The sequence below is a fragment of the Macaca mulatta genome, chromosome 2, assembly GCF_049350105.2.
Source record: "Macaca mulatta isolate MMU2019108-1 chromosome 2, T2T-MMU8v2.0, whole genome shotgun sequence".
Classification (NCBI taxonomy): Eukaryota; Metazoa; Chordata; class Mammalia; order Primates; family Cercopithecidae; genus Macaca; species Macaca mulatta.
The window spans coordinates 153,741,957-153,769,817 of NC_133407.1; the positions used below are offsets into that span (position 1 = coordinate 153,741,957).

The 27,861-nt window shown below is 42.3% G+C and overlaps 2 protein-coding genes and 1 long non-coding RNA gene across 25 annotated transcripts in view; 2 read left to right on the top strand and 1 right to left on the bottom strand.

Annotated features, from left to right (window-relative positions):
* The first annotated feature begins 1,072 nt into the window (after positions 1-1,072).
* LOC144339327 (uncharacterized) lies at positions 1,073-6,417 on the top strand. The gene is made up of 2 exons (XR_013414289.1): positions 1,073-2,443; positions 4,558-6,417. It is a non-coding gene; the product is annotated as an uncharacterized LOC144339327 (long non-coding RNA).
* A 1,682-nt stretch (positions 6,418-8,099) lies between these two features.
* LOC100423625 (uncharacterized) lies at positions 8,100-14,029 on the bottom strand. The gene is made up of 4 exons (XM_077994120.1): positions 13,724-14,029; positions 13,469-13,650; positions 12,402-13,406; positions 8,100-11,463 (listed from the first exon to the last, which is right to left on the bottom strand). Exons 1-3 carry the CDS (start codon positions 14,027-14,029, stop codon positions 12,890-12,892), a joined length of 1,005 nt encoding a protein of 334 aa, XP_077850246.1. The 3' UTR covers positions 8,100-11,463; positions 12,402-12,889.
* NR2C2 (nuclear receptor subfamily 2 group C member 2) overlaps positions 12,873-27,861 on the top strand; it is a 102,561-nt gene continuing 87,572 nt past the window's right edge. For 10 of the 23 annotated variants that reach the window (XR_013414270.1, XR_013414272.1, XR_003727417.2 and 7 more), the window contains exons 1-4: positions 12,873-13,196; positions 24,026-24,065; positions 24,410-24,515; positions 27,257-27,340. Coding sequence is in view for 7 of the 23 variants with exons in the window: in XM_015130175.3 (XP_014985661.1) it covers positions 27,281-27,340 (60 nt within the window). In the remaining 16 variants the exon portion in view is untranslated. Of the gene's footprint in view, positions 13,197-13,496; positions 13,686-13,876; positions 14,128-24,025; positions 24,066-24,409; positions 24,516-27,256; positions 27,341-27,861 lie in introns of those variants that run through there. The other 13 variants (XR_013414271.1, XM_077993637.1, XM_015130179.3 and 10 more) reach the window with 7 other exon arrangements.

Below are 27,861 nucleotides of genomic sequence, written 5' to 3' on the forward strand. Positions count from 1 at the left end.
AAAAAAGAAAAGAAAAGAAAAGAAAATGGCAAGGAAGAGAAACCCTAATACAGTAAGGTTAAACTGGTCATGGAATCTAATCTTCTCTCATTTTAATTACCTCAGGAAGGCACAGACCTTTGCAGGGTTGGCCTCTGCCTGCTTCTCAGAATCAATAAAGGTTTATAATAAAACTCAAAAGTTTTACTGAAAACAAGCAGCACCTATTTCACATGAATACTGGCTTTACACTTTCCCTGCAGATTGAATGTGTTTCTTCAGTCTGGATTGGTCTTAGTAAGTAGGAAGAATTTTGTTCCTTATTACTAATACAAAGCACACCAGAAACATACACAGTAGTGTGTGTTCCTGGGTCCTAATAATTCTTTTGGCTGAGCACAGTGGCTCACACCTGTAATCCCAACACTTTGGGAGGCCAAGGCAGGCGGATTGCTTGTGCCCAGGGGTTCAAGACCAGCTTGGGCAACATGGCGAAACTCTGTCTCTACTAAAAATACAAAAAGTAGCCAGGTGTGGTGATGTACGTCTGTAGTCCCAGCTACTTGGGAGGCTGAGGCAGGATCACTTGAGCCTAGGAGGTTGACGCCACTGCTCTCCAGCCTGAGCAACAGAGCAAGTCCCGGTCTCTAATAATAATAATTCCTTTACATATCAGAAATATGCTTTAAGTTTTTCTGAGCAGGCTGACTAGCTAATAGACTTACTCTCCCTTGTATGCAGCCTGGTTCTGGGAAAATGTGTGGCCTGATGGGCTGATGCTTGCTCTGATCTTTGGGCGTGCACCATGCAGGCCAGTGCTGAGGACCCCAGCAACCCTGCTGCAGCAACTGAAGGGTGACAGAGTCCTTTTTTCCTCTAGTCCAGCCTTTCGTTTGCTCTGTTTTCAGCAGCAGTATACATTGAACACAGAAGCAAGCCCTAGATGGGGACTGAGGCCACCTGGGCTAAGGTGGTAGGACCAGGCTTGGAACCTGAGTTTCTTTCTGATGCAGGACGGTCAACAACGTGCTGGAATATTCTTCTGTTGATTCAGCCTGTGTTTCTTGGTTTTTCTTTTTTTCTTTTCTTCTTTCTTTTTTTTTTTTTTTTTTTTTTTTTTGAGATGGGGTCTCACTCTGTCACCCAGGCTGGAGTGCAGTGGTGCAGTCATGGCTCACTGTAGCCTCGACCTCCCAGGCTCAAGCGATCCTCCCACCTCAGCCTTCCAAAGTAGCTGTGCCCACAGGCATGTGCCACCACGCCCAGCTATTTTTTTGTAGAGATTGGGTCTCACTATGTTGTCCAGGCTGGTCTTGAACTTCTAGGCTCAAGCAATCTACCTGCCTCGGTCTCCCAAAATACAGGGATTACAGGCATGAGCCACATCCCCCAGCCTGTTTTGTGGTTTCTGTGATCATGGAAGCTTCTGTGCCTCCACACATTAATGATCAGTGGAGAGGACAGATATATGTACACTAAGAAGTATCTTTTCAGCAGCAAGTAAATGGAAACCAATCTCAATCTGGTTTACACAATTTGGAAATCAGTTAAAAGGAAATCCAAAAGCAGGAAGATTTGGTTATTCTGACTTGCCATGCAGTGTCAGCTTGATTCCAGGTTTGGTTCCCAAGCAGTTTATTGCTGACTGCCACTGATGGTTGGGGCTACACTATAAAACTCCCTGTTCACAGCCACCAAGGAGGGACAGCTTGGCTTCTTGTAGCTAGATTTTTCTTAGAGGCACCCACAGGCCCTTCCTGTTCTCCAGGTTCACACTTACACCTGCCAACTCCTGAGCCTAATCTCTGTAAGAGGGACCACCATGATTGGCACTGAACAGTCAGCTGTGGGTGCAGCTGCTGGGGATTCACCAGTGTCCACTCTCTGCACCAAATCTTCCGGAAAGACTATAGTTTGGATTAACAGCATGCAAGGGCTATGCTTTTTCCTGTATTTTGGGTATGATCTGTAACAATATTTACAGGGCAATTATTTAGGCATCTATTATATATGTTTGCTAAGTATTAAGGTAAGTGGCACAGGGAAAACTGATTTGATAATCATTGATCTTTTAGGCTCCTAATCAAACACAATTGTTAAATCAGTAGCAAAACAGTACTGACCTCTCAGGCTCATAGCAGACCTTTGTATGATTATTAGCAACAAAGAAATGTTTAGCACTTTTTTTTTTTTTTTTTGAGACGGAGTCTTGCTCTGTCACCCAGGCTGGAGTGCAATGGCCGGATCTCAGCTCACTGCAAGCTCCGCCTCCCGGGTTCACGCCATTCTCCGGCCTCAGCCTCCTGAGTAGCTGGGACTACAGGCGCCCGCCACCTCGCCCGGCTAGTTTTTTTTTTTTGTATTTCTTAATAGAGACGGGGTTTCACCGTGTTAGCCAGGATGGTCTCGATCTCCTGACCTCGTGATCCGCCCGTCTCGGCCTCCCAAAGTGCTGGGATTACAGGCTTGAGCCACCGCGCCCGGCCTAAATGTTTAGCACTTTAACCCTGTTATTTCATTTAATTCTCCCAGGGACCTGCTGAGGTAAGTTGAGTTATTACCCCTATTTTGCACATAAGGAAATGGGATTAGAAACATGAAGTCACTGGTCCAGGGTCACACACAAAATTGGCAAAGTCCACCTTTGTAACTGCTTCACTATAATGTCTCTTTCGAACGTATATAAGCTGATACTGGGAGCAATTCTCTGACACCTGCAATGTGAATTATTTCCTAAATTTGACAGAAATCTCTGGCTGCAGAGGATCAATCAGTAGGACCTTTTCCTCCGAAGTCAGAATAAATAGGACACTAAGACAAACTCAATTTTGCATTTCATTATCCAAGCAAAAATCATTAAATCTGTATCATATATGACAAGTCTGAAGGTTATGGTTAACATGTGTTCTATGTGAATTGCCAAGTCTTGTATTGGGAAGGCAGCCATCATACCCTTGCTGCACCAGTTCCAAGAAAAAGAGTGCGTGCATGTTCACAGAACACCTCTGTGTCCTGGGGGATGCACCTCCAGGGGAGGGGGACTATTTTCAGAAACATAAGGCAATGCAAGCAGTGCACACTCCAGAGCCTGTGGGTCATGTGAAGTCAGAGCAGTGTGTCTGGGGTGAGAGATCACAAATTTGCAACATACAGAATGAGGCCACTCTACCAAAGCTGTCCCATCCTTGGTAGTGCCCCACTCTACCAAGACTGCTCCTCCTGTGGCCCACACCTCACCTCCTGGGGTTACCTGTGGGTAGGTAGTCTGGGGTGGGGCCCAGGCATCTTCAGTTTCTACAAGCACCTCAGGAGATTCTGTGCACAGGCAGGATGGAGGGAGGTAGGAGGAAGGATGGAGGAGGTGGTAGCTCAGCCACCGTGAATAACAAATAAAAACTTAGTTCAGATATTGGCAGTGATCTCAGTTTGTCACCAGACTGAGCCTGTGGTAGAAGTGGCAGTTTACAGGTGTTATCTGCAGTGAATATTCAGATCCTTAGCTGAAGAAAGTGAGACCGAAGAGTATCTGAAAATGTTATAAGGCATGAGAACTGGCACTGGTACCATCAGACAAGATTACAAGAAGCCTTTTAGACTATGACACTATGCCAAACGTTACAGGAGAAATACACGCCCGCAGTAATATTTGAGGAGGAAAACCAGTCTGAGGTAGACAGAGGACTACCACCAACGTGGCACCCAGCTGGTTAAACATCCCCTTCCACAAAACTACTCTGGAGAAGCTTGATGACCCTATGACCACCCTCATAATATCTCAGTGATCACATGAGAGATTCTGCAGAACAAATTCTCTACATGGACTTGGGATCTTCCTTGTACAGATCATTTGAAGCTGTCATACTGGAAGGGACATTCTGTGTTGACAGCAGAATGACGACATGCCTCATTCTCTAATTTTGATTGTCTTTCATGCTGCTGTTGTGACAGAGCCAGTGTAGAGAGGCAGCACTTCTACAAGAGCAAAAGAGAGGCTTGCACAAAATAAAATCTGTATGAAGAAAGCTGAAAACAAGTTTTTTGGGTTTTTTTTCTCCGCTTGGAGCGATGTTTTTCAAACTCTGGAAATGGGTTGCAAAATTGATGGAAATGTAATATGTTTCCAGTTTTATTTTTTGGCTGGCTTCAAAACTGTAACAAGGTTTTGGAAAAAGATATAAAAAGCGTGGTAAAGTTTACACAAATTCTTCTGATTTGGAAATGGATACTGTAGCAATTAAAAGAAAACCCCATTTATCTGTATTTATAAATTATACATTATAAAAATCCTTCAAGAACTGAGAATTTTTTTTTTTTTTTTTTAGACGGAGTCTCGCTCTGTCGCCCAGGCTGGAGTGCAGTGGCGCAGTCTCGGCTCACTGCAAGCTCTGCCTCCCGGGTTAGCGCCATTCTCCTGCCTCAGCCTCCCGTGTTGCTGGGACTACAGGCACCCGCCACCACACCCGGCTAGTTTTTTGTATTTTTAGTAGAGACGCGGTTTCACCGTGTTAGCCAGGATGGTCTCGATCTCCTGACCTCGTGATCCGCCCGTCTCGGCCTCCCAAAGTGCTGGGATTACAGGCGTGAGCCACTGTGCTCGGCCCAGAACTGAGAGTTCTTTCAGATTCTATTGTAGAACTTTAAAACGTTTCATGCCAGGTGGCCCTAAAGCATGTTTTCAACAGTGATGACTACCCTTGTTTATATATAAAGATTACCCACTCAAGTGTAAACTGCCCTAAAAGACCTCGTTCTCATCAATATTCAAATCTCATCTTTGGAATGTTCATCAACAGCTGTATCCAAAAATCTATCTCGTGATAAAGTGTAGTCAATAAGCCCTATGCTCCTTAGAACTAAGTAACAGATATAAGTGGGAGACCAGGATGTTCAATAATTGTCATCTCCAGTAAGTCTGTGGCCCTTCAAATCCAGTGGCCTGTACTTACCAGCCCTTAACAATGCCACACTAGAATTCATGAATGTGTATTAGAGCTATCCTGTTGTGAGCAGCATACATAAAAAAATAAATGACTTCTTGAAGGCTACAGTAATTAGCTATGCCCTAAAGCATAAGACTTGATTATTCCAACATATATAGTTATGAAAGTTATTATAGGCATAAAATTAGCTCTTTTTAAAATGCAGCTATAGTACTACTCAATGTGACCCTGAATCTTATTTTGTGCCACATGTCAGTGTTCACACTGACAGCAAGTATTAATCCCAGACGTATAAGGGAGATGTTCCGATGACTCCAGCGATGTGACTATGAGAGATGTCAAGAGAGAACAACTTGACTCCCTTAGAACTGAAAGATTTTCTTTTTTTTTTTTACTTTTTGGTTTAAGAATTTATTTTTTTATTATACTTTAAGTTCTAGGATACACGTGCACAATGTGCAGGTTTGTTACACATGTATACATGTGCCATGTTGGTGTGCTGCACCCATTAACTCCTCTTTTACATTAGGTATATCTCCTAATGCTATCCCTCCCCCCTCCCCCCACCCCACAGCAGGCTCCGGTGTGTGATGTTCCCCACCCTGTGTCCAAGTATTCTCATTGTTCAATTCCCACCTATGAGTGAGAACATGTGGTGTTTTGTTTTCTGTCCTTGCGACAGTTTGCTGAGAATGATGGTTTCCAGCTTCATCGCTGTCCCTACAAAGGACATGAACTCATCCTTTTTTATGGCTGCGTTGTATTCCATGGTGTATATTTGCCACATTTTCTTAATCCAGTCTATCATTGATGGACATTTGGGTTGGTTCCCTATAGTGACTACTGCCGCAATAAACATACATGTGCATGTGTCTTTATAGCAGCATGATTTATAATCCTTTGGGTATATACCCAGTAATGGGATGGCTGGGTCAAATGGTATCTCTAGTTCTAGATCCTTGAGGAATCGCCACACCGTCTTCCACAATGGTTGAACTAGTTTACAGTCCTGCCAACAATGTAAAAGTGTTCCTATTTCTCCACATCCTCTCCAGCACCTGTTGTTTCCTGACTTTTTAATGATCACCATTCTAACTGGTGTGAGATGGTATCTCATTGTGGTTTTGATTTGCATTTGTCTGATGGCCAGTGATGATGAGCATTTTTTCGTGTGTTTGTTGGCTGCATAAATGTCTTCTTTTGAGAAGTGTCTGTTCATATCCTTTGCCCGCTTTTTGATGGGGTTGTTTTTTTCTTGTAAATTTGTTTGAGTTTTTTGTAGATTCTGGATATTAGCCCTTTGTCAGATGAGTAGATTGCAAAAATTTTCTCCCATTCTGTAGGTTGCCTGTTCACTCTGATGGTAGTTTCTTTTGCTGTGCAAAAGCTCTTTAATTAGATCCCACTTGTCAATTTTGGCTTTTTTGCCATTGCTTTTGGTGTTTTAGACATGAAGTCCTTGCCCAGAAAGATTTTCATTAAAAAAAAAAAAAAGTGACCGTTGAGTCTTTAGGTCATTGAGTTTGGGTGTGATTAATTATGCAATAGATTATGCATAAATTATGCAATAGACTAGAAAACATGCATTTCTTAGATGCCTCTTCAAATCCACTAAAGCCAGCAAATGAATAAAAAGATATAACCAAAGGATAGAGTTCCAGAGGAGACAGTGTATAGAAAATGTCAACCCATTTTTGGAAGATATAACATGCAGACACAGAGAAAATAATCACCAAAGTGCCTCAGATGAGGATGCCAGTGAAGACACAAAAGGGCTTCTGCCCCTGGAGGCTCACAAACTGGAGGCACAGGTGTCTTGGAAGGCCAGGGTGGGACTGAAGACAGGAGGATCAGTTAGGAATCTCTGTGAGGTATCATGACATCCTAAGATTCCCTAGCCCCACGCTAGCAGAAAATAAGTTTTCTTTCTGGTAGGGGGATGGAGGGGCGATGGAGGGGAACAAAAGAACTGGAAGAGGCTGGGGATTCAGTGACACATGCATGGCTAAGACCAAGGTTATGATACTTAACTGAAAACAAATGGCTAAGAGTCTACATGCTCACCAGTAGAACTCTCCCTTCCACCTCTTATCCTTAAGATTGACACAGACAGTTCCTAGTTAGGTAACATTTAAAAAACAAAAAACATCCCTTGGAACAACACATACTCTAAAAACAGGGATCAAAGGTCAGTGCATTTTTCTGAGAATATAACTTTCCACCCGATTCTCAAAGAGGTTCATGCCTATCTCAAAGGACAGAACTACTACTCTAGATATTTGAGCCAAGTACAACTTGTAAATAACACTTTTTCAAGGCCCAGGAAGCCCCAGAGACTAAAGGGGTGTGAGTCTCAGAAAAGCAGTTCAGCAAGAGGCTAGGAAATGCATTATTGGTGTTGCTGCATTCTCATACCATTAATCCACCACAGGGAAAACAGCCGTTCTCTATTCTCCTCTTGGGAAGAAGGGCCATTTATATAGAAGTTGAGGACTCCCCAAATAGCCTGGTAGGCTGTGCTAGAGCTTGACTTTGACAGAGCATGGAGGTAGGTAGAAGAGTTTTCTTCCTCTCAGAGCCCTCAAGGACAGAAAAGAAGAAACAAACAGAAAGAGCTATTAATAAATGTTCCACCCCTTGCTAGCCAGGCAACTTTGGAGGAGTCATCCTCTCTCTGTTTAGGTCTCGGTCTATTTAGCTGTAAAAACAGGATAATACCATCTACTTCATAAGGTTATTATAAGATTAAATAGGATAAGGTGTTAAGTGTAAGGAATATGCAATCTGGTGTTCAGAGATTATATCTATCTGTCCAGATTCCATACTTTTTTTTTTTTTTTTCCTGAGACAGGGTCTTGCTCTGTCACCCAGGCTGGAGTGCAGTGGCACAACCATGGCTTACTGCAGCCTTGACCTCCCTACCTCCCTAGCCTCAAGCAATCCTCCTATCTCAGCCTCCTGAGTAGCTGAAACTACAGGGGCAGGCTACCCCCAACTAATTTTTGTATTTTTTAGTGGAGACGGTGTTTCGCCATGTTGCCCATGCTGGTCTCAAACTCAGGCAATCCACCTGCCTCAGTCTTCCAAAGCACTGGGATTACAGGCGTGAGCCACCGTACCTGGCTAAGATTCTACAGTTTAAAAAAGGGGGTAGGGGATGGGTGGCTAACAGCAAGTACGTGAGGTTTAAAAGTTTATTTTACAACCATGTAATTGTACAAATGATATAAACAGAAGTCAGATAAAATTATTAGTACATATATAGTAATAAAGCATAAATTATTACAGAAAATTTGATACAAAGTTGTACATAAGTACTTATAAAGGCAATTAAGCTTCCTTAGTCTATGGGAATACAAAAGTTTCCAGCAATTTACATTACAAAAAAGGAAAACCATTATTTATGCTATCACAAAAGCAATACCTTTACAAGTAAAAATAATCTCCGCTTGATATTAGTAATTTGAAAAACTTAGCACATCTACAACTATTGCTTAATCAAAACTTTTCATTGACTCAACATCACTTAAATGCAGATGCAAAATAACTTTGCATGGCAAACATGTTTACTCTGTGCTAATGAAACTATGGAACAGTTCCTGCTCTCAAGTTCACAGACAAGTTAAACCATTGATTGACTACATGAGTGTCACAAAAAAAAAAGACCTGCCCAGGGGACCACTAGGGGTGGAGGAAGAACACCTGGGTCTTACTGGGCACTTAGTGCTTTCACTTTTATCTGTAAACCAGAGGACAATTTTATTAATATTGTATGAATACACTGCTACTGGGAAAAGCATTCATTCAACAAATGCCCACTACATACTCTATACCACGTATTGTGTTAAGGGCTGAAACAGGGAAGGACAAGGCACATCCTATGGGGGCTTGTAGTGTGGGCAGGTGCTGAGCTAATGCACACACACAAGGGCTGGGTACTGCCAGATATATATCATCGCTCCAAAGCAAGGACCCGTCTCTGAATGAATAATCTCCGGCATGGTAAAAGAGTTAACTGTATTTCAAAAGGTGCAACAAAACTTTTTCGGCTTTGTTATGCAGGTTTCAAACTGATCAGTGGTTCAGGTCTGGAGTATGCATCAGAATTATCTGTGAAACTCAGTCAAAGTGCTGATGCGAGACACCCAAAGCTTACTGCTTCAGAAACAGAGGACCTTGCAGTTCTGATGTGCACGCCTAGCCCAAGAATCCTTTGAAGGCTGATAAAGCAATCTTGAAACCACTGTCAATGCAAAAGTGGATGCTCATTAATAAGAACTCAAAAAATAAAGTACAGCTAGTATAAGACTTGTTTTTTGTGCCTATAAAACCCATCCAAGTGTTAGAAAGCTACTTTCTAACTATAAAGTTCTATCCAAAAAGACTTGCAGTCAAAAAAGCCAGCCCCCACCCCCCCACCCCCCGCCCAAAAAAGGCACCACAGGAGTGCTGACTTCAACATTCAAAGGCCTATGTGCTGGTATTGCAAGCAATCTGTGTGCATGTGCACATATGCATCTGTTTTCAGGGGGAAAAAAGCTGTTAAAGCCAATTAAGATTATGAATTCTTGCTATTTTAATATTAAACCTTTAAGTGAAAATTTGCTGAACACTATTACAAATGTGGCAAACTGACATAGCTGGTTTACCGCACAAACTTTAATGTCAAAGGGACTAGATCAGAGCCCGTCTCACTTATTGGACCTGTAACACTGTACAGGTCGCTCAACTTATCTGGGCCACAGTTTCTGCACCTCAGGAAAATGGAAGTAACTGCTTCATTTTACAGAGCTATTAAATGAAAAAAATGAGAAAACTATAAACCAACATCGAAGCCTTAATTATTGCTTAGTATTTAAAGTCCAGTATAATTGCAATGTTTTTAATAAAAAAACTCATTGATAGGTGAATTTTTACAATGTATCTAGAAGCAGCATTTAACATTAAAAACTTAATTTTTGAAAGAGTATACAACCAGGCAGGGTGCGGTGGCTCACGCCTGTAATCCTAACACTTTGGGAGGCCAAGATGGGAGGATCATTTGAGGCCAGGAGTTCGAGACCAGCCTGGTCAACACAGCAAGACCCCAGCTTTTTTTTTTTTTTTTGAGACAGAATTTCACTTGTCACCCAGGCTGGAGTGCAATGGCGCCATCTCAGCTCACTGCAACATCCACCTCCTGGGTTCAAATGATTCTCCTGTTGCAGCTTCCGAAAGTAGCTGGAATTACAGATGCCTGCCACCACGTGTAGCAATTTTGTTTTATATTTTTAGTAGAGATGGGGTTTTATCATGCTGGCCAGGCTGGTCTTGAACTCCTGACCTCAGGTGATCCATCCACCTCACCCTCCCAAAGTGCTGGGATTACAGGCGTGAGCCACCATGCTCAGCCAATGCCATCTATTAAAAAAAGGAAGAATACACAACCACAAAGCACTGGGCCAAATGCAGTTTCCATGTTTGCAAGGATTTACCATCGAAATATTAGCTTGGTGCAAAAGTCAATTTCCAGACTGCGAATTTTAAATCATTGTAACTAGGCTCAAACATATTTTATTAATGAAAACAGGAACCATTACAGTCAACACACTTTTGCCAATGAGAAATGTTTATTTATTCCTGTAGCATAAAGATCCATGCTTCAGGATTTGAGAAACTCTTGGAAAGCATTTTCTGCATCCTGCTGAAGTGTTTTCCCTGCAAAAAGTTGTCAAGATGCTAGAAGAAGTGGTAGTCAGTTGGCGAAAGGTCAGGTGAATATAAAGGATGAGGCAAAACTTTGTAGCTCAATTCCTTCAACTTTTGAAGCGTTGGCTGTGGGCCATGCAGTCAGGTGTTGTCGAATTGGGCCCTTTCTGTCGACCAATGCGGCTGCAGGCATTGCAGTTTTCGGTGCATCTTATCAATTTGCTGAGCATACTTCTCAGATGTAATAGTTTCGCCAGGATTCAGAAAACTGTAGTGGATCAGACTGGCAGCAGACCACCAAACAGTGACCATGACCTTTTTTTGGTGCAAGTTTGGCTTTGGGAACTGCTTTGGAGCTGCTTCTTGGTCCAACCACTGAACTGGCTGTCCTATAAAATCCACTTTTCATTGCATGTCACAATCCGATTGAGAAATGGTCTGCTGTTGTTGCGCAGGATAAAAGACTACACTTCAAAACAATAGTTTTGATTTTCACTCAGCTCATGAGGCACCCATTTATCAAGCTTTTTCACCTTTCCAATTTGCTTCAAATGCCAAACAACCCTAATGACCCTAGAAGAGTAAACGCTGAGTTCTTCTGCGATTTTTCATGTAGTTCTATGATTGCTCTCAATTGGTCGTTGTCAACTTCCCATGGCTCGCCATCATGTTCCTCATTTTCAAGGCTCTCTCCTTTGCAAAACTTCTTAAGTCACCACTGAACTGTATGTTTGTTAGCAGTTCCTGGGCCAAATGTGTTACTGATGTTTTGAGTTGTCTTCGCTGCTTTATGACCCATTTTGAACTCGAATAAGAAAACTGCTCCAATTTTTTGATGTCAGACAAAAAGCATATTCTAAAATAAACAGCAAATAATAAGTCATTAGCAAAAAAAATAAAGTGAGAAATGTGCATTAAAATGATCCACATTTAAGAATGTATTCCAATATCAAACAGCAAATTTCAACAATGCAAAAACTGCAATTGCTTTTGCATCTCAGGCACATCACTTGACCTTTCTGGTTCTCACCCACTTCACCCCTAAAATCGGAAAAGCTTTCCGCAACAAAAAAATTTGACCACATTCTCTTAAGGCCCCTTCCAATTTCAAGATCCGTGCTTCACCATGACAAAACGAACCCAGTTATTTTCCCAATTTTTCAAGGTGAGAAAAAGGAGGAAGGGGAAATAGGTGTGTTTAAAACATTTCTTACCAAATAGAAATATTATAAGACTATGGAAAAAAAAAATACTAAAAGCTGGAGTCATCCTGATAAAAAACCAAACGAATACTGTGTGAAACAAACAAACAAAAACATCCATTCTGGAGTCAATATTTATTCTTAATAAGAAAGAAAACTGAAGAAAAAAAATCAGTTAGTACAAGACCTGCAGGCTGTAGCCTAAACACTTCCAGGCATTTAGGATAACTAAGCGCTGCACCTTCCCAGGCAAGTTAAAACCACAACATAAAAGAGAGAAATATGTAAGGAAAACCTACAGCCCAAAAGTTTAAGATCAAAACAGGCCTTTTTCTTCATATAAATATAAATGATGCTGCTAAAAGCTGCTTTACACATCCCTACCTATTACCATTCACTACTTCCAAATCTTGAGGAGGGGCATGGACTTACACAAGATCTGGACCGTATATTTACTAAGAAACCAAAAATTACAGGTTCTGGGACGTTTCAACACTTCACCTGAGATGGCCAGAGCGGGCGCATCTTTAGACCTTTAAAAGCTAAATTAAAAACTCTGTACCGAAGAAGGGCCGAAGAGCTCAATACCCACCCAATATAACCCCCACTTCCGACCTACAGACGCTCTGCTGAGCGGCTGCGGGAATCCGTCGCGCCAGTCAGGGCCCGGCTTCTTCCATCAACAGACACTTTGCGAGCCTTCCAGAAGCCTCGGCTAAGCGGGAGGCCAGTGTGGAGGCCGCCACTGCGAGGACGGTCCCCATCCAGCCGCGAGAAGCTCGCAGTTACCCGGAGAGGCGGGCCTGCTTCCGGGTAACCGTGCGCGACGTCCACGAGTTTTTAGGACGACCAGCCCTTCAGCCTCTAGGCCCCGACGCCTGCGCCATTTAAGCCACACATCCGCCCGCCGGCCGCAGTCACCGCTGCCCGGGGCCCCGCAGCCCACGGGCCGGATGGACCGAGCGCCGGCCGCGGCGTTCCGGTGCGCGCGCGCGCCTCAGCCAATCGCGTGCTCGCCCGCCCCCCGCCGCCGCGGCGAGGCTGGCGCTGGGAAGAGGAAGAAGAACATTCGCCCTCCTCCTACCAGCGCGCGGGCGGCGGCGGCGGCGGCACCGGGGTCACGAACTCTGACCTTTCACTGACAAAAACAATAACAAACCCCCCCTTCTCCGCGACCCCGGCGGCGCCCCCGGGCCCGTCCCCGCCACCCCGCTCCCACCTCGACGTCTCGTCTCTCGCCCGCTGCTCCGTGAGCCCGCGGCCGCCGGGCTCCCGCCATCCGCCGACGCCGGGAGCCCGGGCTCCCCTCGCCCTGCCCTCCGCGCCGGGGGCCGCCCGCCGCAGACACGGGACCCGCTTCGAGGCCGCTTTGGCGCCAAATCCTGAGGTAAAATTGAAGGAGGGTCGGGCGGGCGCGGGGCGACGGCGGAGGGGGCGGGCCTGGCGCGCGGACATGGAGGCGCCGCGGCGGCGGCTGAACCTGACCCTTTTACCTTTGCCACGGGGTGGCGGCGGCGGCGCCCGGCGCTTTGCATAGTGGGCCGGGCCGCTCCCTTCTCCTCCCCGCCCGCGGCCGGGCGAAGCGAGCGGGTTCCCCCTGACCGGCCCGGCCGGCGCAAGGGTGGGGGCGGAGGGGGAATGGCCGCGGCCCCGCCTCACAGTTGGCCCTCCGCCAGCGCCGCCATTTTGTTCTCGACGGAGATGGCTCCGGCTGGGCGGGCTCCCTTCCTCCTTATTCTCCTCCTCCCTCCTGCAGTCCCTTCTTCCCTCTCTCCCGGGCTTTTCACCCCTCCGCTTCTAGTCCGCTTTTGGCGGCCGCCTGAGCCCAACCGCCGTTTTTTCTGAAGGGGAGGGTAAAGGAAAAGGAGGAAGGCGGGTGCGAGGCGCGACCTTGTGAGCGACTGATGGGCTGACCAATTGGCGCCCGGATAGGAGGGTCGGGCCCTGTGGCACCGCCCCCCTGATCTTTGCTGACTGGCTAAGGCGGAAGAGGGCGGTCCTTGTGGGGCGCGGGAGCCCTGGCGGGGCGGGAGTAGAGGCCAGGGCGCGGAGTGGGGCCGGGTCGGCGGGGGCGGGGCCGGGGGCGGGGCGCGAGGGGCGCGGCCGGGTGGAGAGGCCGGCACCCGCCGGCCCTGGGTCTGGAGGTGGGCGGCTTCCCTCCGCCTGGAACGCGTCCAGAATGAGTACAGAAGAACAATAGTAATAAAGGTGATGAAGCATTTCGAGTCCACGATGCGGTCTCATGGGAAGAGGTTTTCGGAACCAGGACACCTTTCAGGGCTCCTGCTCGTCATTTCGGCGCGGCCTTGGCGCATCCCGTAATGAAGCTCAATGTTATCTACTGTAAATGGGTAGCATGGGCGTTCTTGCCAGGCCGGACCTCCCTTCTGAGCATTGTTTGTGGGGCTGTTCTCAGAAAATGGAGTCAACGCTACTTTGCGAGCCTCAGAGTCACTTGGAAATGGTGTTATTGTTAAAAATGGGTTTACAGCCACCAAGGGAGGCAAGCTTAAGGGTATTTAGGGTTTGAGAGAGCACAATTCGGGGGTGATTCTCTTCTCATTCGTTCACTGAATACATGTTGATTTAGTTTTTAAGGCATTGAGGGTACATCTGGAGAACCAGCTGTACAAGACTCCTGCCCTTACTAGAGTTGGGGGCTGGGAGGTGAATAGACAAAGAAATAATTCCAGAGAGTCATAAGTTCTGTGAAAGAAAAGAAGCCAAATGACCTGCTGAAGAAGACCTGAGGCATTAATTTAGATGGAATGGTCAGGGTGGCCTCTCTGAGCAAGTGATGTTTGAACAGAGGAACCCGAGGAAGGAATGGCATTCCAGACAGGACAGCCCATGTAACGGCCCTGGAGGAAGATCATTTGATGTGACGAGAACTGGCTGCTTGTGGCTGGAGAGTTGGTTGAAACTAGTAATTGTCCATTATCCCACTCTGTCTCCAGGCCAAAGGCTGTGAAATAATAGCAACGGTAGTGAGAAACAAATCTTCAATATAATAATAAGAAAGTCGATAAAGATACAGCCTTCATGTGATTTGCTGATGAATACAAGACTTGGGAGGAGGGCCTCAGAAACTCACTTTACTTCCAGATTCAAATCCTTCGTCAGCCTCTTATATATATTTTCAATTCATCAGTATTTCCTGAGTGCTACGAATACTCCAGGCACTATGTGCTAGGCTGGGAATACAAAAATGACTAAGACACTGGTCCTCAAACGTGAATATGATTGATTGATTGATTGAGACCAGAGTCTCACTCTGTCGCCCAGGCTGGAGTTGAATATAATTCTCTGTGTGTGAGTTCTCTCTCTCTCTCGAGATAGAGATATGTATACACATACATACACAGACATAAAATGTTTTAGTGTTGTGGTTAGCAACTCCCAACTTTTAGTAGCAGTGTGATTTTGCTAGGAAAGCTACCTTTCCTAGCCTCACTGTCCTCATCTGGACAATAATAGAACCTTCCTTCTAGAACTGAAGATTAAATGAGTTAATGTAAATAATAGAGCTTAGAAAAGTGCCTGACGTGTAGTAAATACTGTGTAAATAGAGTTATTGTCATTATGAACTACTGGTATAGACATTGCACTAAGTGATATAAACAATGAAATTTTTATGCAGTGTGGTGTAGGAGCAAAAGCAATAGATTCGAACACCTAGATAATAGTTTTGGCTCTATGCTTTCAGCTAGTTACATGGCATCCAGGACAAAAGTTTAGAAAACAAAATAGTGGAGCTAAATAGTACTAACCAAAGTATAGGGTGCTTTATGATTTATAAAACTCTCTTACAGGCAGTATGTCGTTCAGGCCCCACCAGAACCCACGTAATGGCAGAGGCTTCCTGTTCCATGTTTAAAAATCTTTCCAAGGCTTTTCATTATTTTCTTTTCTGTGGTGCCTAGCTCCCTGTGCTCTAGACACACTGGCCTGCCTTCAACTTCCTTGACCAGTGTAACTGACAGTGTAAGCTTACCCCCTACCCCCACCCTACCTCAGCTATAGGTTCAAGCATCGCTTCTTCAGGGAAGTCCTCCCTAATCCCCATTGCCAGTCTAGATCAGATTCTTTTTATTGTTTCTTTTCTTTATAACCTTTATCTCACTTTGTAATTACACACTCTGTGATTATTTGATTAATGTCTGTCCTCACCACACTGTAAGTTGTGAGAGCAGGAATACATTTTGTTCACCATTACTTATCCAGCACTTAGAAGAGTGCCTGGTACTATTTGTTGAATGAATTGTTGATAATTTATGATGTCATTGATAACTAAATTGGTGTGTATTGATACCTTTTATGTGAGCCTCTTTGGCAATTCAGATAGCACTGCCAGCAATAATAAGCATGTTATGATATTTGGTTGAATTTAGGAAGTGATTTCTGACAGATATGCCACTGCCTGGAGGCATAAATATGGATAAAATGACCCATTTCAATAATTTTTCCCACTAATTTTTTTATGATTGAATTACAAGTTTAACTACATGAAAGTTAATAAGTTCATATGTGAAGAAATAAATAACCCAAACGTAATTATGTTATTTACTTTAACTGAAGAAACAAAGCACCAAGCTAACATGATTTTCTTGAAATCAAATATTCTGATTTTTGTCTCACCATCACAGGGGATTGGAGAGCAAGGAAGAAGCCTTCAGTGGGTTCACAGGGAGTGGGGAATTGAAAGTCTCTGTAGCCATTAATTTGGGATGTTTATCTTTCTAAAGATAAATTGATTCATTTAATGAAATTATTGAAAATCGCTTTTTAATTGCTTTACCAAGGTAAAAAGCAAATTTTGTTAAGTATACGTCAAGTTTGTACTTGAAAGTGTGGTAAATAAAACATTTGTATTAACTTAATTTATATTGTAAAACTTTTAAAATAAGATATTGTTATGGTATTTTAGTTTAACTATTTATTTTTGGATTTTTTTTTTCTGTCTTGCTCAAAGATTTTTGGTATCACTTTTTCAATTCAACACTTGGATTCCTTGAGCTAATTACTCAGGGTAACCAAATAACTGCTAGTTTAGTAAAACAGCTATGTATTGTCTTACACCATTAAGTTATTTATTGCTTTCAGTAGTTGTATTCACAGTGACTTTCAAGGAGTGACGTGGCAGGGTGGTGCAGTGACAGAGCTTGTGCTATGAAGGCAGAAAGGCCTGGCTTCAGAACCTGGAGTTGGTAGCCTCTCTGAGGCTTGTAATTCCCCATTTGTCAACAGGGAGGTGGGAGCCAGCATTGAGTTTGGGGCCAGGGATAGTGGATACTTGTTGTCTGAATGACTCTGAGAACAAGGGAGGTAAGTCTTTGTGGAGCAGCCCTGTCTTCAGCCGTGGCACTGAGCCACTGGGCTCCTGTGTCTAGCTGCCTGAGTGTCTCCACATATCGAGGGCCCTCCGTTGGGATTTTTGTTGTTGAGTTCTCTTATCTGTAAGCCATATGCTCCTTTAGTCCCAAAGCATCTCCTATACAAGTATCATCTTAATAAATACCACACAGGGGGAGTCTATGAAGGAATCCTGGAATCTCAGAATTGGGAGTGGTCTTAGACCTCAAGTCCAGCCTCATGCTTGACGTAAGAATCCTCTGCTAGATTTTCGTTTACCTCTTTTTACTTTATTGCTAATTATGAGGGCCTTAAATGATGCCTTTTTTCTTCCCTGTGTGATCATCATCTTTAACCTAATGGATACATTTGTGCTCCTGTTACACATTGTAAAAGATATGTTCTTCCTTATTCATTGGAGGTTTGCTTGTCTTCAACCTAACATGCCAGAGGCTGAGATTCTCTGTCATTCTCTCCCATCCTGCCATTCTTTCCCCATATCCCACTACTGCTACCCGAGGTAGCAGGCATACTCCCCTTGCTCACGTCAGGTCCTGAGCGCTGGAGAGTAAAGCAGCAGGAGCTCTATACCAAACGGAAGAACTGCCTGGGAACAGCTCAACTAGCACAGCTCAAAAATGATGAGGAGTGGGAATGAGTAGAGGGATGAAAGCCAGATCAGGGCATTGGCATAGGCATTTGTTAAGGGGACAATAAATGCAGATGCAGACCCCTGGTACCTGGAAGTCTTAGAATAGAAGGATGGGAGGTGAATTGTTAAGGACAGAAAGGGAATAGGCTAGCTCAGACACTTAACTGTTTTTTCTGAGTTACCCTTGGACTCCAGTTGGCCCGTAATGATAAAAGTCAGCCTCAGGGGCAAAGCGTGATTTTTTAGGGGCAATAAAAAGTACTTCCTCCACTATAATAAGAGGCCTGAAGTCCTTTAATAGGAGGTGAAAGTTTCTATTCCATAATAACAATAACCCCAAAGATTCTAATCCCTGAAATGTTAACGTATAGATGGAGAGGAATTTCATTCCAAGAGCCCAAGTGTAAAAGAATATTTCCCCCTGTTTGGGTTAGTGAGAGGTATGAGAAAAGGTCTTGCGGCTACTGAAAACTGAAGAGGAGAAATGAGAGGCTGGTAGGGCTAAACTCAAGCTTGAAGGCTTCCTGGTTTTACAGGGAGCCGCTTTGTTTACCTTTGTTGTTCATATATTGATAAAAGCTATGCAGGGGAGAAAAGTTTCCTACCTGACTGCCCACTGATGTTCCTTGAAAAGAAAGATACATGTACGGCCTGGCATGGTGGCTCACCCCTGTAATCCCAGCACTTTGGGAGGCCAAGGCAGGTGGATCACTAGGTCAGGAGTTCAAGACCAGCCTGGCCAACATAGTGAAACCCGGTCTCTACTAAAAGTACAAAAAATTAGCAGGGCGTGGTCGCGGGCACCTGTAATCCCAGCTACTCGGGAGGCTGAGGCAGGAGAATCGCTTGAACCTGGGAGGTGGAGGTTGCAGTGAGCCGAGATGACGCCACTGCACTCCAGCTGGGCGACAGTGCGAGACTTCATCTCAAAAAAAAAAAAGCTGAGGCTGGATGGCTCTTGAGAAGTTACACAATACTAGCAGGCTTCATGCTGATTTTCCTCCAGTGGTGTTTGTTGTATAGTGAGTCTGATTAGGTATTATTTCTAGAACATTTTGGGTATGTCATTTGTACCACACTCGTTCTTTTCCCCTTTCCCCCCACTATGGTGTCTGTAATGATACATCTTTTTATTAGGTCGATAAGATGGACTAACCCTGGAATTACTGAAAAATCGTCTTTTAATTGATTGCTTTACCAAGACTAAAAGCAGATGTCACAAAGTATATATCAGCTCTTAACTGGAAAGGCTAATAATTAGACTGTGTTGTTGACTTATTTAATATAATACAGATTTTTAAAAATAAAATGTAAATTTGTAATATCTGTTTTCTAAAGTAAGCAATGTACTTTCTTGAGAATAAAAATTAAAAATAGATAAAAGTAAAGCAGTTAATTGTTAAAAATAGTAAAATTTTCAAACGAAGAAAAGATAGTGCATCAAAAGGCATGTGTGAAAATGCTCATAGGAGCACTTATTGTACGGACTCCAAACTAGAAACAATCTAAATGTTCATCAGCTATAGAATAGAGAAATAAATTGGGCATATTCATATATTAGAATACTGTACAACAGTGAAAACGGATTCACTTCTCATGATTATTACAAAAATAATGTTGGGCAAAGGAAGCCAGACACACCAAAAAGTATATTATAAACAGTGCAATGTTATTATAAAGTAATGCCAATAGTATAAAAGTCAGGAAAGAGAAGAGAAGTCAATGACTATGGGAAGGGGTGTGAGAGGGACTTTTGGGGGTATTGGTAATGTCTTGTTTTCTGATCTGAGTGGCATTTACATGTGTGTTCTGTGTGTTCAGTTAGTGAAAATTCATCAAACTGTTCATTTATGATTTGTGCCTTTTTTGTTTTTGTTTTTTGGAATGGAGTCTCCCTCTGCTGCCCAGGTCGGAGTGCAGTGGTGCGATCTCACTGCAACCTCCGCCTCCCAGGTTCAAAGGATTCTCGTGCCATAGCCTCCTGAGTAGCTGGAACTACACGCGTGTGCTACCATGCCCAGCTAATTTTTGTATTTTAGTAGAGACAGGTTTTCACCATGTTGCCCAGGCTGGTCTTGAACTCCTGAGCTCAGGCAATCCACCCACCTCGGCCTCCCAAAGTGCTAGGATTACAGGCAGGAGCCACTGAGCCTGGGTGATTTGTGCCCTTTTGTATTTGCGTGTTGTAGTTAACTAAAAAGTTTTACTTAAGATAGTAAAATTATCTTCACTATTTTAATTAATGTGATTATCATGTAGGTTAAGTTTTAAGGGAAGAATGCGTTCAAGGTTCTAAAAGAACTGCCATGGTACTACCTGGGTGGAGCAGCCTCAAAAATATCCTTAGCAATACTGAAACATAAGTCACATATTAGGACTTAGTGGTTGTGTATATCAGTTGTTAAATGATCTAGCTTATTGATGTAAGCAGTTTGTTCCCATAGATAATTCTTTCCTGTCACTTTTTTTTTTCCATTCCCTCCTTAACTTCCTTTTTTCTGGGAAATTATTTTGAAGGGCACTGTGATCTAGAGGGAATGTTGCAATTTTAGAGTCAAAGAGGCCTGAGTTGGAATCCTAGCTCCATCACTTACTAGCTGGGTGATTTGAAACAGGTTGTAAGTGCTGAGTTTTTTCTGTCTTCATTGGTGAGCCAATACTACATACTCAGAAGGTATGCTAAGGATTAAATCATGCCTAGTTTGATTTAAAGCACATCATAGATGTCCAGTGAATTTATCCTGCTTTCCTTCCATCCATCTACCCTGGCTCTTACTGATAGATATGAAGAAAGTCCACAACACCCTTACACTTGGGCTCTTGGTAGGATGAGAAAATATCATCCACAGTATACAGTGACTTTTTTAGGGGAGGTATCCACACAGAAAATTGTAGAACTGCCCTGGTACTATAAATATGTAAGAACTTCATTTAGGTGAAAGCCACTTCTCTTCCCTACTAGTCACTCACCCCGCCTTGCCACTTCTAGCATATACATATCATTGCTGCCCTGTTTTACAGTTCAGACTTTGGATATGGAAGAAATAACTTTCCTATGGAGGGGCACAATGGACAAGAAACTACCTGACCCTAAAGCTAAGTAAACTTTGAGTCTAAATAATAGCTGGCTTTCCATTGACAGGAAGTATACCTAAACTTAACCTTAGAGGCATCCCAGTGAGTATCTTTTCTGTTGATGAACATTTGTATTACACTAAACTTGCCACTTGAATTTCATTTTCTACTTTGAAGTCTTGATCTATGATTGCAAGTTTCAAGCTTGTATTTCTTATTTTTTATCCTCTCTCAGGCTGTCTAAATCCTTCCATTTTTATTCTCCCATGAATATGAACAGACTTCTAACAATCAGAATAATTAGACTTATACTGAATACCTTGTACCTATCAAAAGTTTTATGCCCAGTACTATTTTGCAAGTAGTTATTAGGTATTGGTTTATTTTTAAATATTTGTAAGGTTTTATCCAAATTTAGCCCCATTGTTTTACCCAGTTGTACGGTTTAACAGGGCAAATTACAAATGCTTTGTGTGTGTGTTTATTTTTTTTATTATTATTTATTTATTTTTTGAGACAGAGTTTTACTCTTGTTGCCCAGGCTGAAGTGCAGTGGCTCAATCTCAGCTCACTGCAACCTCTGCCTCCTGGGTTCAAGCCGTTCTCCTGCCTCAGCCTCAAACAGCTGGGATTACAGGCATATGCCACCATGCCTGGCTCATTTTGTATTTTTAGTAGAGATGGAGCTTCTCCATGTTGGTCAGGCTATTCTCGAGCTCCTGACCTCAGGTAATCCACCTGCCTCGGCCTCCCAGAATGCTGGGATTACAGATGTGAGCCCCTGTGCCTGGCCGTATGTGTGTGTTTACACTACTTCCATGTGTATATAGTTAAATTTCACGTGAGCCTTATGTCAAAAGGAGAGACCTATTCCTAATCATAATACATGTTTTACAGTTTGAGTTACTTTCAGATTTATTTGAGAAAGGAAAAGTGGCACCATCACCTTTCACCAATAATAGCTACCATGTGTTGCATTTCTATGTCCCAAGCACAACGCATACACATTTAAGATCCAATCTTCATGGTAACCTCATATGGTTAGTATCTGAGAAATCGGCTTAGTGCCTGAGCCTCAGAACCCAATATAGTTGTTTAGCTAAGGAAATACCAAGACTGTAGATACATTGCATGTTATATTTATAAGCCATGTAACACATAAATATGGATGATTTGAACCGGTTGATTGTGGAGGGAAAGGTAGGCTCACTCATTCCCGTTAATGAAGGCAGAGTCTCCTTGTCCCAGGACTTGTTCATTGTTATCTGAAACTGGAGATTCAGGTGTTTCCAGAGCCCAGCTTTTCACTGCAGTGAAGTCTGTGCCCTACTTCACTAAAGAAACTCTGGTTGCAAGGTTTAGTTAGCTATCACTTTGAGCCTGGAAGAGCTAATTCAAAGTCATTGTTGTGTTCTCTGCTTCTTTGTTGTTGATAGGGTGATATTGATCCACTTGGATTTGAAAGAATTTCTTATAAAACCTGTGACATAAGGTCAGCCAAGTATGATTTACTGCTATCATTCTATGGTCTGTATTACAGTTTTTTTTTTTTTTAGAGATAAGGTCTCATGATGTTGCCCAGGCTGGATATGAAATAGTTTTTTTATACTGTGCCCTGTTGTCATTTGTGTGCTATCCAGGAAAAACACACTACTTTAAGAATCCGCCTTCATCTCTAGACTTTACTATTGCTACCACTTCCTAACGGGCCTCCCGTCTACAGTCTCTGTCTTTTCTATCGTTTCCACACTGCAGTCTAAATTTTTTTTTTTTTTTAAGATCCAGATATGAGTGCATCATTTTTCTGCCAAACTCCTGATAATTCTCTCTCGTCTACCGTGTCAGCCTCTCTCCTTCCCTGGTCTCTGTAATAATTCCAAACCATATTGTGTGCCATTCCTCAAATAGGCCATTCTTCCTCATACCTGCCAGTTTCGTATGAGCTGTCCTCTGCTTAGAACTCTCTTGTCATCCATCTGTCTTTCCTTGCTAAGTTTCCATTTTTCCTTCGAGACCTAGGTTAAATAATTCCTCTCCTGTAACATTTTCATTGGTTCTCACAGGCAGAGAGAAATGTGTTTTCCCTGGGACATTCATAGCATTTACTTTGCATAGATACTTCAGTTTCCTTCATAAGTTCATCAAGAACAAGGACTGTTTATTTTCCTCTTCCTCCTCTTTGTTGTTGTTCATTCTCAGCAGTCAGTTCATCGTGCCAAGTTCATGGCAGTTACTTAATAAGCACTGATGGAGGTGGTTGGACTTGATTAGTAAAATCACCAGAGGAAGATCTTCTGTAGCACTTTTTCTTTTTTAACTGAAGGTACTCAGTATTATACTTCTTTTGGTAGCTAATCAGGTTCTTTCCCCTAAACATTATTGTGGGGGTGGGAAGCAGTCTTTGAGGGTTGATAAACTGAATGGGTCAAGTACTAGCCTTTAAGACTCAAGTTTCTGTACCAAAAGCGAGTTTAGTGTTCTGTCCACAGTGCTTGTTAATATAATGCCTGTGTATAGTAACCACTTAGTGTTAGTTACTGCTGTTAGTGTTATGCTTGGCTCTACCAGCCAAGAAGGTTGTTTTTAAAAGCTTTATTTCTATACTTTATAGTGGCAAAACAATAGGATTTTTTTTTTTTTCTGTTTTTCTTTTTTCTTTTTTTTTCCAGATTGGCCGGGCGTGGTGGCTCACGCCTGTAATCCCAGCACTTTGGGAGGCTGAGGTGGGCGGATCACGAGGTCAGGAGATTGAGACCATCCTGGCCAACGTGGTGAAACCCCGTCTCTACTGAAAATACAAACATTAGCTGGGCGTGGTGGCGCATGCCTGTAATCCCAGCTACTCGGGAAGCTGCGGCAGGAGAATTGCTTGAACCAGGAAGTCGGAGGTTGCAGTGGGCCGAGATCGCGCCCCTGCACTCCAGCCTGGCAATAGAGCAAGACTCCGTCTCAAAAAATATATACATATAAAATTGTGCTAGTGAAGATAGTTTTTCAAACTACATATAGACACAACCCACTGTTCCTTGGAGTCTCTTATTCTAGTGGGACATCTCCTAATTGATAGCCATTGTCTGGTGGTACTTTTTCAAAGATGTATGACCTTCCTTCTCACTGTGTGATCTTTCTGTCTCTAGGACCGCCTATGGCTGCGGTAGCAGTGAGAGAAGCTCTCAGGTGAGAGTCTTATCCCCTGATGTTACCTTTTTAGTCTGGGTGCATTTTAGTTAAATGTCCACCCTGCCCCACTTCCCTGACATCACTTGAGGATTTTGTTTTACTTCTTACATTGTGATATCCTGGAATAAAAAGCCTCTGTCTTCCTTTTTTATGTATGAGAATGGGATATGGTTTGTGACTTATTTTCAAAAGTAATAGAAAGTATTTTTTGAAACTATTTCTCACCTACCTCCTCTGACTGGATTTAAGTCTTTATTGAAAGCACTTGCTTTAACATAGTTTCTCTTTCAATTTCTCTCTCACTCTTAGTCTCATTTTTTTGTTTCTGCTTGTTTTTCCAGAAGGTGCACATTCCTCCTTGTTCATTTTTAAGCGGCTTCCAAAGCTGCTGTTGATGATGCCTGACGCTGCTTTGAAGGCAGAAAACCAACAGTGAGATCAAGAATTGTAAGAATTCAAGTGTATAAAGAAAGGTTGCTGCTCAATTCAAGTGTATAAAGAGAGGCGTTTAAGATGATCCAGGAAGTTGGTGTGGGAGAACAAGGTGGGGGGCACTTGTCCTATCAGAGAGCAAGACTTACGCTAACACTGCAGTAAAAAGATAGTGTTGGTGACCAAGAGGAAGACAAAGAGAACTTAGTGGAATAGAATAGAGAACCTACAGTTATATCCACATATATAGGAAAAACAGAGATATGGCAGACATGGCATTTCAGATCAGTGGGGAAAAGGATAGATTTTCCCCATGTAGATAATCCATTTTCCAGAACTATTTCTTGAACAGAAAATGGAAAATGGATTATCTACATGGGAAAAAAATTAGTTGTATCCTTATTTCTCATCAAATTCAAGAATCAATTTGCAGATGGATTGAGGACTTAAATATGAGGGGCAAAACTCATATTTCTAAGAAAATATATACAATTATATTTCTGGGATAGGACAGGATTTTCATAAAGTACAAACTGTAAAAGAAAATAGGGATAAATTTAGCCTTATTAAATTTAAGGACTTCTATTCATCAAAAGACGCCTTAAAGTAAACAGATGAACCACAGAGAGGGTGAAGATATTTATAACATACCAACAAAACATTAATGTCCAGAATACTTAGCTTTTCTAAATTTAAACAGATTTACTGCTGCTTCTCTGTGACATAATATTTGTAGTCACCTGTTGTTAGATTTATCTTGGGATCCTAAGCCCTACCTGAAGTTGATTGATCCTGCAAATTTAGTGTTAAAGTGAATTATTACAGAAAGGTTTCTGTACTAGGCCTCCATTAAATCAGATTGTCATCTATAAAATCCACTTTGACTCATAATTTGATGTATCAAGCCACCCCTTTTAGGGAACCCAATAGAAAGATACACCTTTCTAGTATTCTGTTGTTTCTATACTATTCAATAATATTTTCCTAACAATATTTCTGTAATAATTCAAATTCACATATTTCTTGCATTGTTAATAACAGAGGAGAAATTTTATTGACATCTAAAAGTGATAAAAATTATTAGTTGCAGCCACATGTTTAGATTTATTTTTTTTAATGTATGGTACCTTTTGGTTATCCATTTCTTTAAAAATTCTTATTTTCTATTTTGAGGAAGAATCGAACTCTAGACTTTTACATGTAATACTTGCATTTTTAACAAGTCAGTTGACTTTTCTGGCACACTTAAAGATGCCTTTTCCTTCCATCTCCATTAGTTGTAACCAAACTATAGCAAGAAAAAAAGACCAAAATGTGTCTTTGTGTTTTTTTCTAGAAACAAGTAAAAGTTAAGTTTTTACCATCTATTAAAAGAATAAACATGACCTCCTCAATTTCAGACCTAGTCATATTTTGTGAAAATGAATCACTGATACTGGTGGTCTGGTGTCATTGTAGCAGTTGGTACAGTATCTGCTGTCAAGGATTTTGACTCATTAAAGGCAGGAGCCAGGTCTTTCATATTTGTCAGTCACAGTTTCATCCTCCTGTTTCTTTCTCTTAGCATTTTGGCAATAAAATATGTGAATTCGAATTATCATAATAGAGGTGGCTATCTAATAATAAATAGAATGATGTAGAAAGTTACCAGAGAGTTAAAAAGCTTCATAGACAGCAATGTTTATAATACTTTAGATAGGAACTACAGAAAAATATTTTGTAAAATTGCATTGCAAGATAATCCACTTTGTGATTGAGAGAGAGCAGGCAAGTGAACTGTATTCTTCTATATTGCACACTCAGTAATACTATATAGTTTTTATATCTGAATTTTGGAAATAGATTTGAGCTTTGTTCTCCTGTGGACCATGGGACCTACGCAGTCAGTAGTGAATTGTCCAGGAATTGGGTCTAGATTTTACTGAATTCTTTGTGGTAGAGCCTTTGAAAGGGCTTAGGAATTATTCAGGAGAGCTGTCTCATGACCGGAAGAGACCAGGTGTCTGCTCCTTCAGCAATGCTGGTACTCAAATGTCTTGACCCAGGGGACCAGCACGCTCTTTGATCTTTAGATGATCTTTCTAAATTTTTACAAATAATGACATCAAATCTATTTTTGCTGCTAGTAGAAAGCCTAATTATCTAGTTTTGTAATTTAATGAGGATTTAATATAAATAAATATATGTATGGGTACCATATTCTTGTTGGCACACTTTAGTAATGCAGTCTCTTTGCTTCTTGCTTTGTTAGTGATAGTATTTGCCTTTCAACCTATGAGTGAGGTATGTTAGCACCAAGCAGGGTTTTACTTCACTTCGCCACTACTAAAAGAAGTATGGTTGATGATAGTAATCTAGGGCTCTATCCAGAGTTGATGTCGCACCTTTCTCAGATACCCACCTCCTTATTTAGCATAGTGTGACAGGGAGCTATCCAAAAAGGTGTGATTCCCACCTCTCTGAGAGGTAAACCAAGCTGTTACAACCCTGGAGACCTGATAAATTTCCAAATTCATCTTTGTCTGTATTTGTCAGTGGAAGTTTCTAAATTGAAATGTTTCTACAAATTAATTTTGGTACCTGTAACTGAAGGAGCTGGTGCAGTATGTACAGCTATGTCTAGCCTGCTAGGTCTGTGTGCTACAGAGGGCAAAATCCACACAAGACAGTACCAAAGATGAGTTTTGATTACTAATATTTTTCAAGTAGCCTGGTTTCTCCCCACCTGATAGAAGTTGCTACATCTTTCCAAACAGGTTCTCTAATGATCTTGCTTCACCATGGCTACAAATATGGAGGGGCTGGTTCAGCACAGAGTGGGGACCCAGCAGGTGGCTGAGGTGAGTGACAGGGGCTAGCACAATAGCTGGCACCCTCACTTTTGAAAGGAAAGAAAAATCAGTGTGCTCAGTTTTTTCAAAACAGTCCCTTGGAGGTAGGTCAGCATGTGATATGTCCTAGGGTACTGTCATGGAAGAAAAAAAATGACAAGAACGTTTATTTGTAACTTTTTTTTTTTTTTTGCATGAGTAGGGTGGCCTATCTGCTTTTAATAAGGTGACTTGAACTTTTACTTTGAACCAAAAACTGGTAGAATCTGATTCTTATTGAACCTTGTGGGTATAGTTTAAACTCCAAGTCTCTCAGTTTCTCATACACTTGATTGTTTGTTAATACTGTGGAATAGTAGAAGGCTGATTATATCCATTTAGCAGTCATTGACCATTTGCCATGGACCAGGGATTGTACTAAGTGCTGAGATATATGGGGGTGAATGAGTCATGGGTTGTTCCTTTAGTGATCTCGAGGCCTGGTTAAGAAGTTATTATAAAATAGGTTGAGAAGTATAATTCCATGTGAG

Excerpts from the sequence above, each read along its gene's own strand:
- LOC100423625 (XM_077994120.1), bottom strand. The coding sequence starts at position 14,029 with ATGCTTCATCACCTTTATTACTATTGTTCTTCTGTACTCATTCTGGAC. Across the intron at positions 13,651-13,723 it reads TCCTATCCGGGCGCCAATTG|AAAAAACGGCGGTTGGGCTC; the intron begins GTCAGCCCATCA and ends CCTCCCCTTCAG. Across the intron at positions 13,407-13,468 it reads GCGCTGGCGGAGGGCCAACT|GGGGAACCCGCTCGCTTCGC; the intron begins GTGAGGCGGGGC and ends CGGGCCGGTCAG.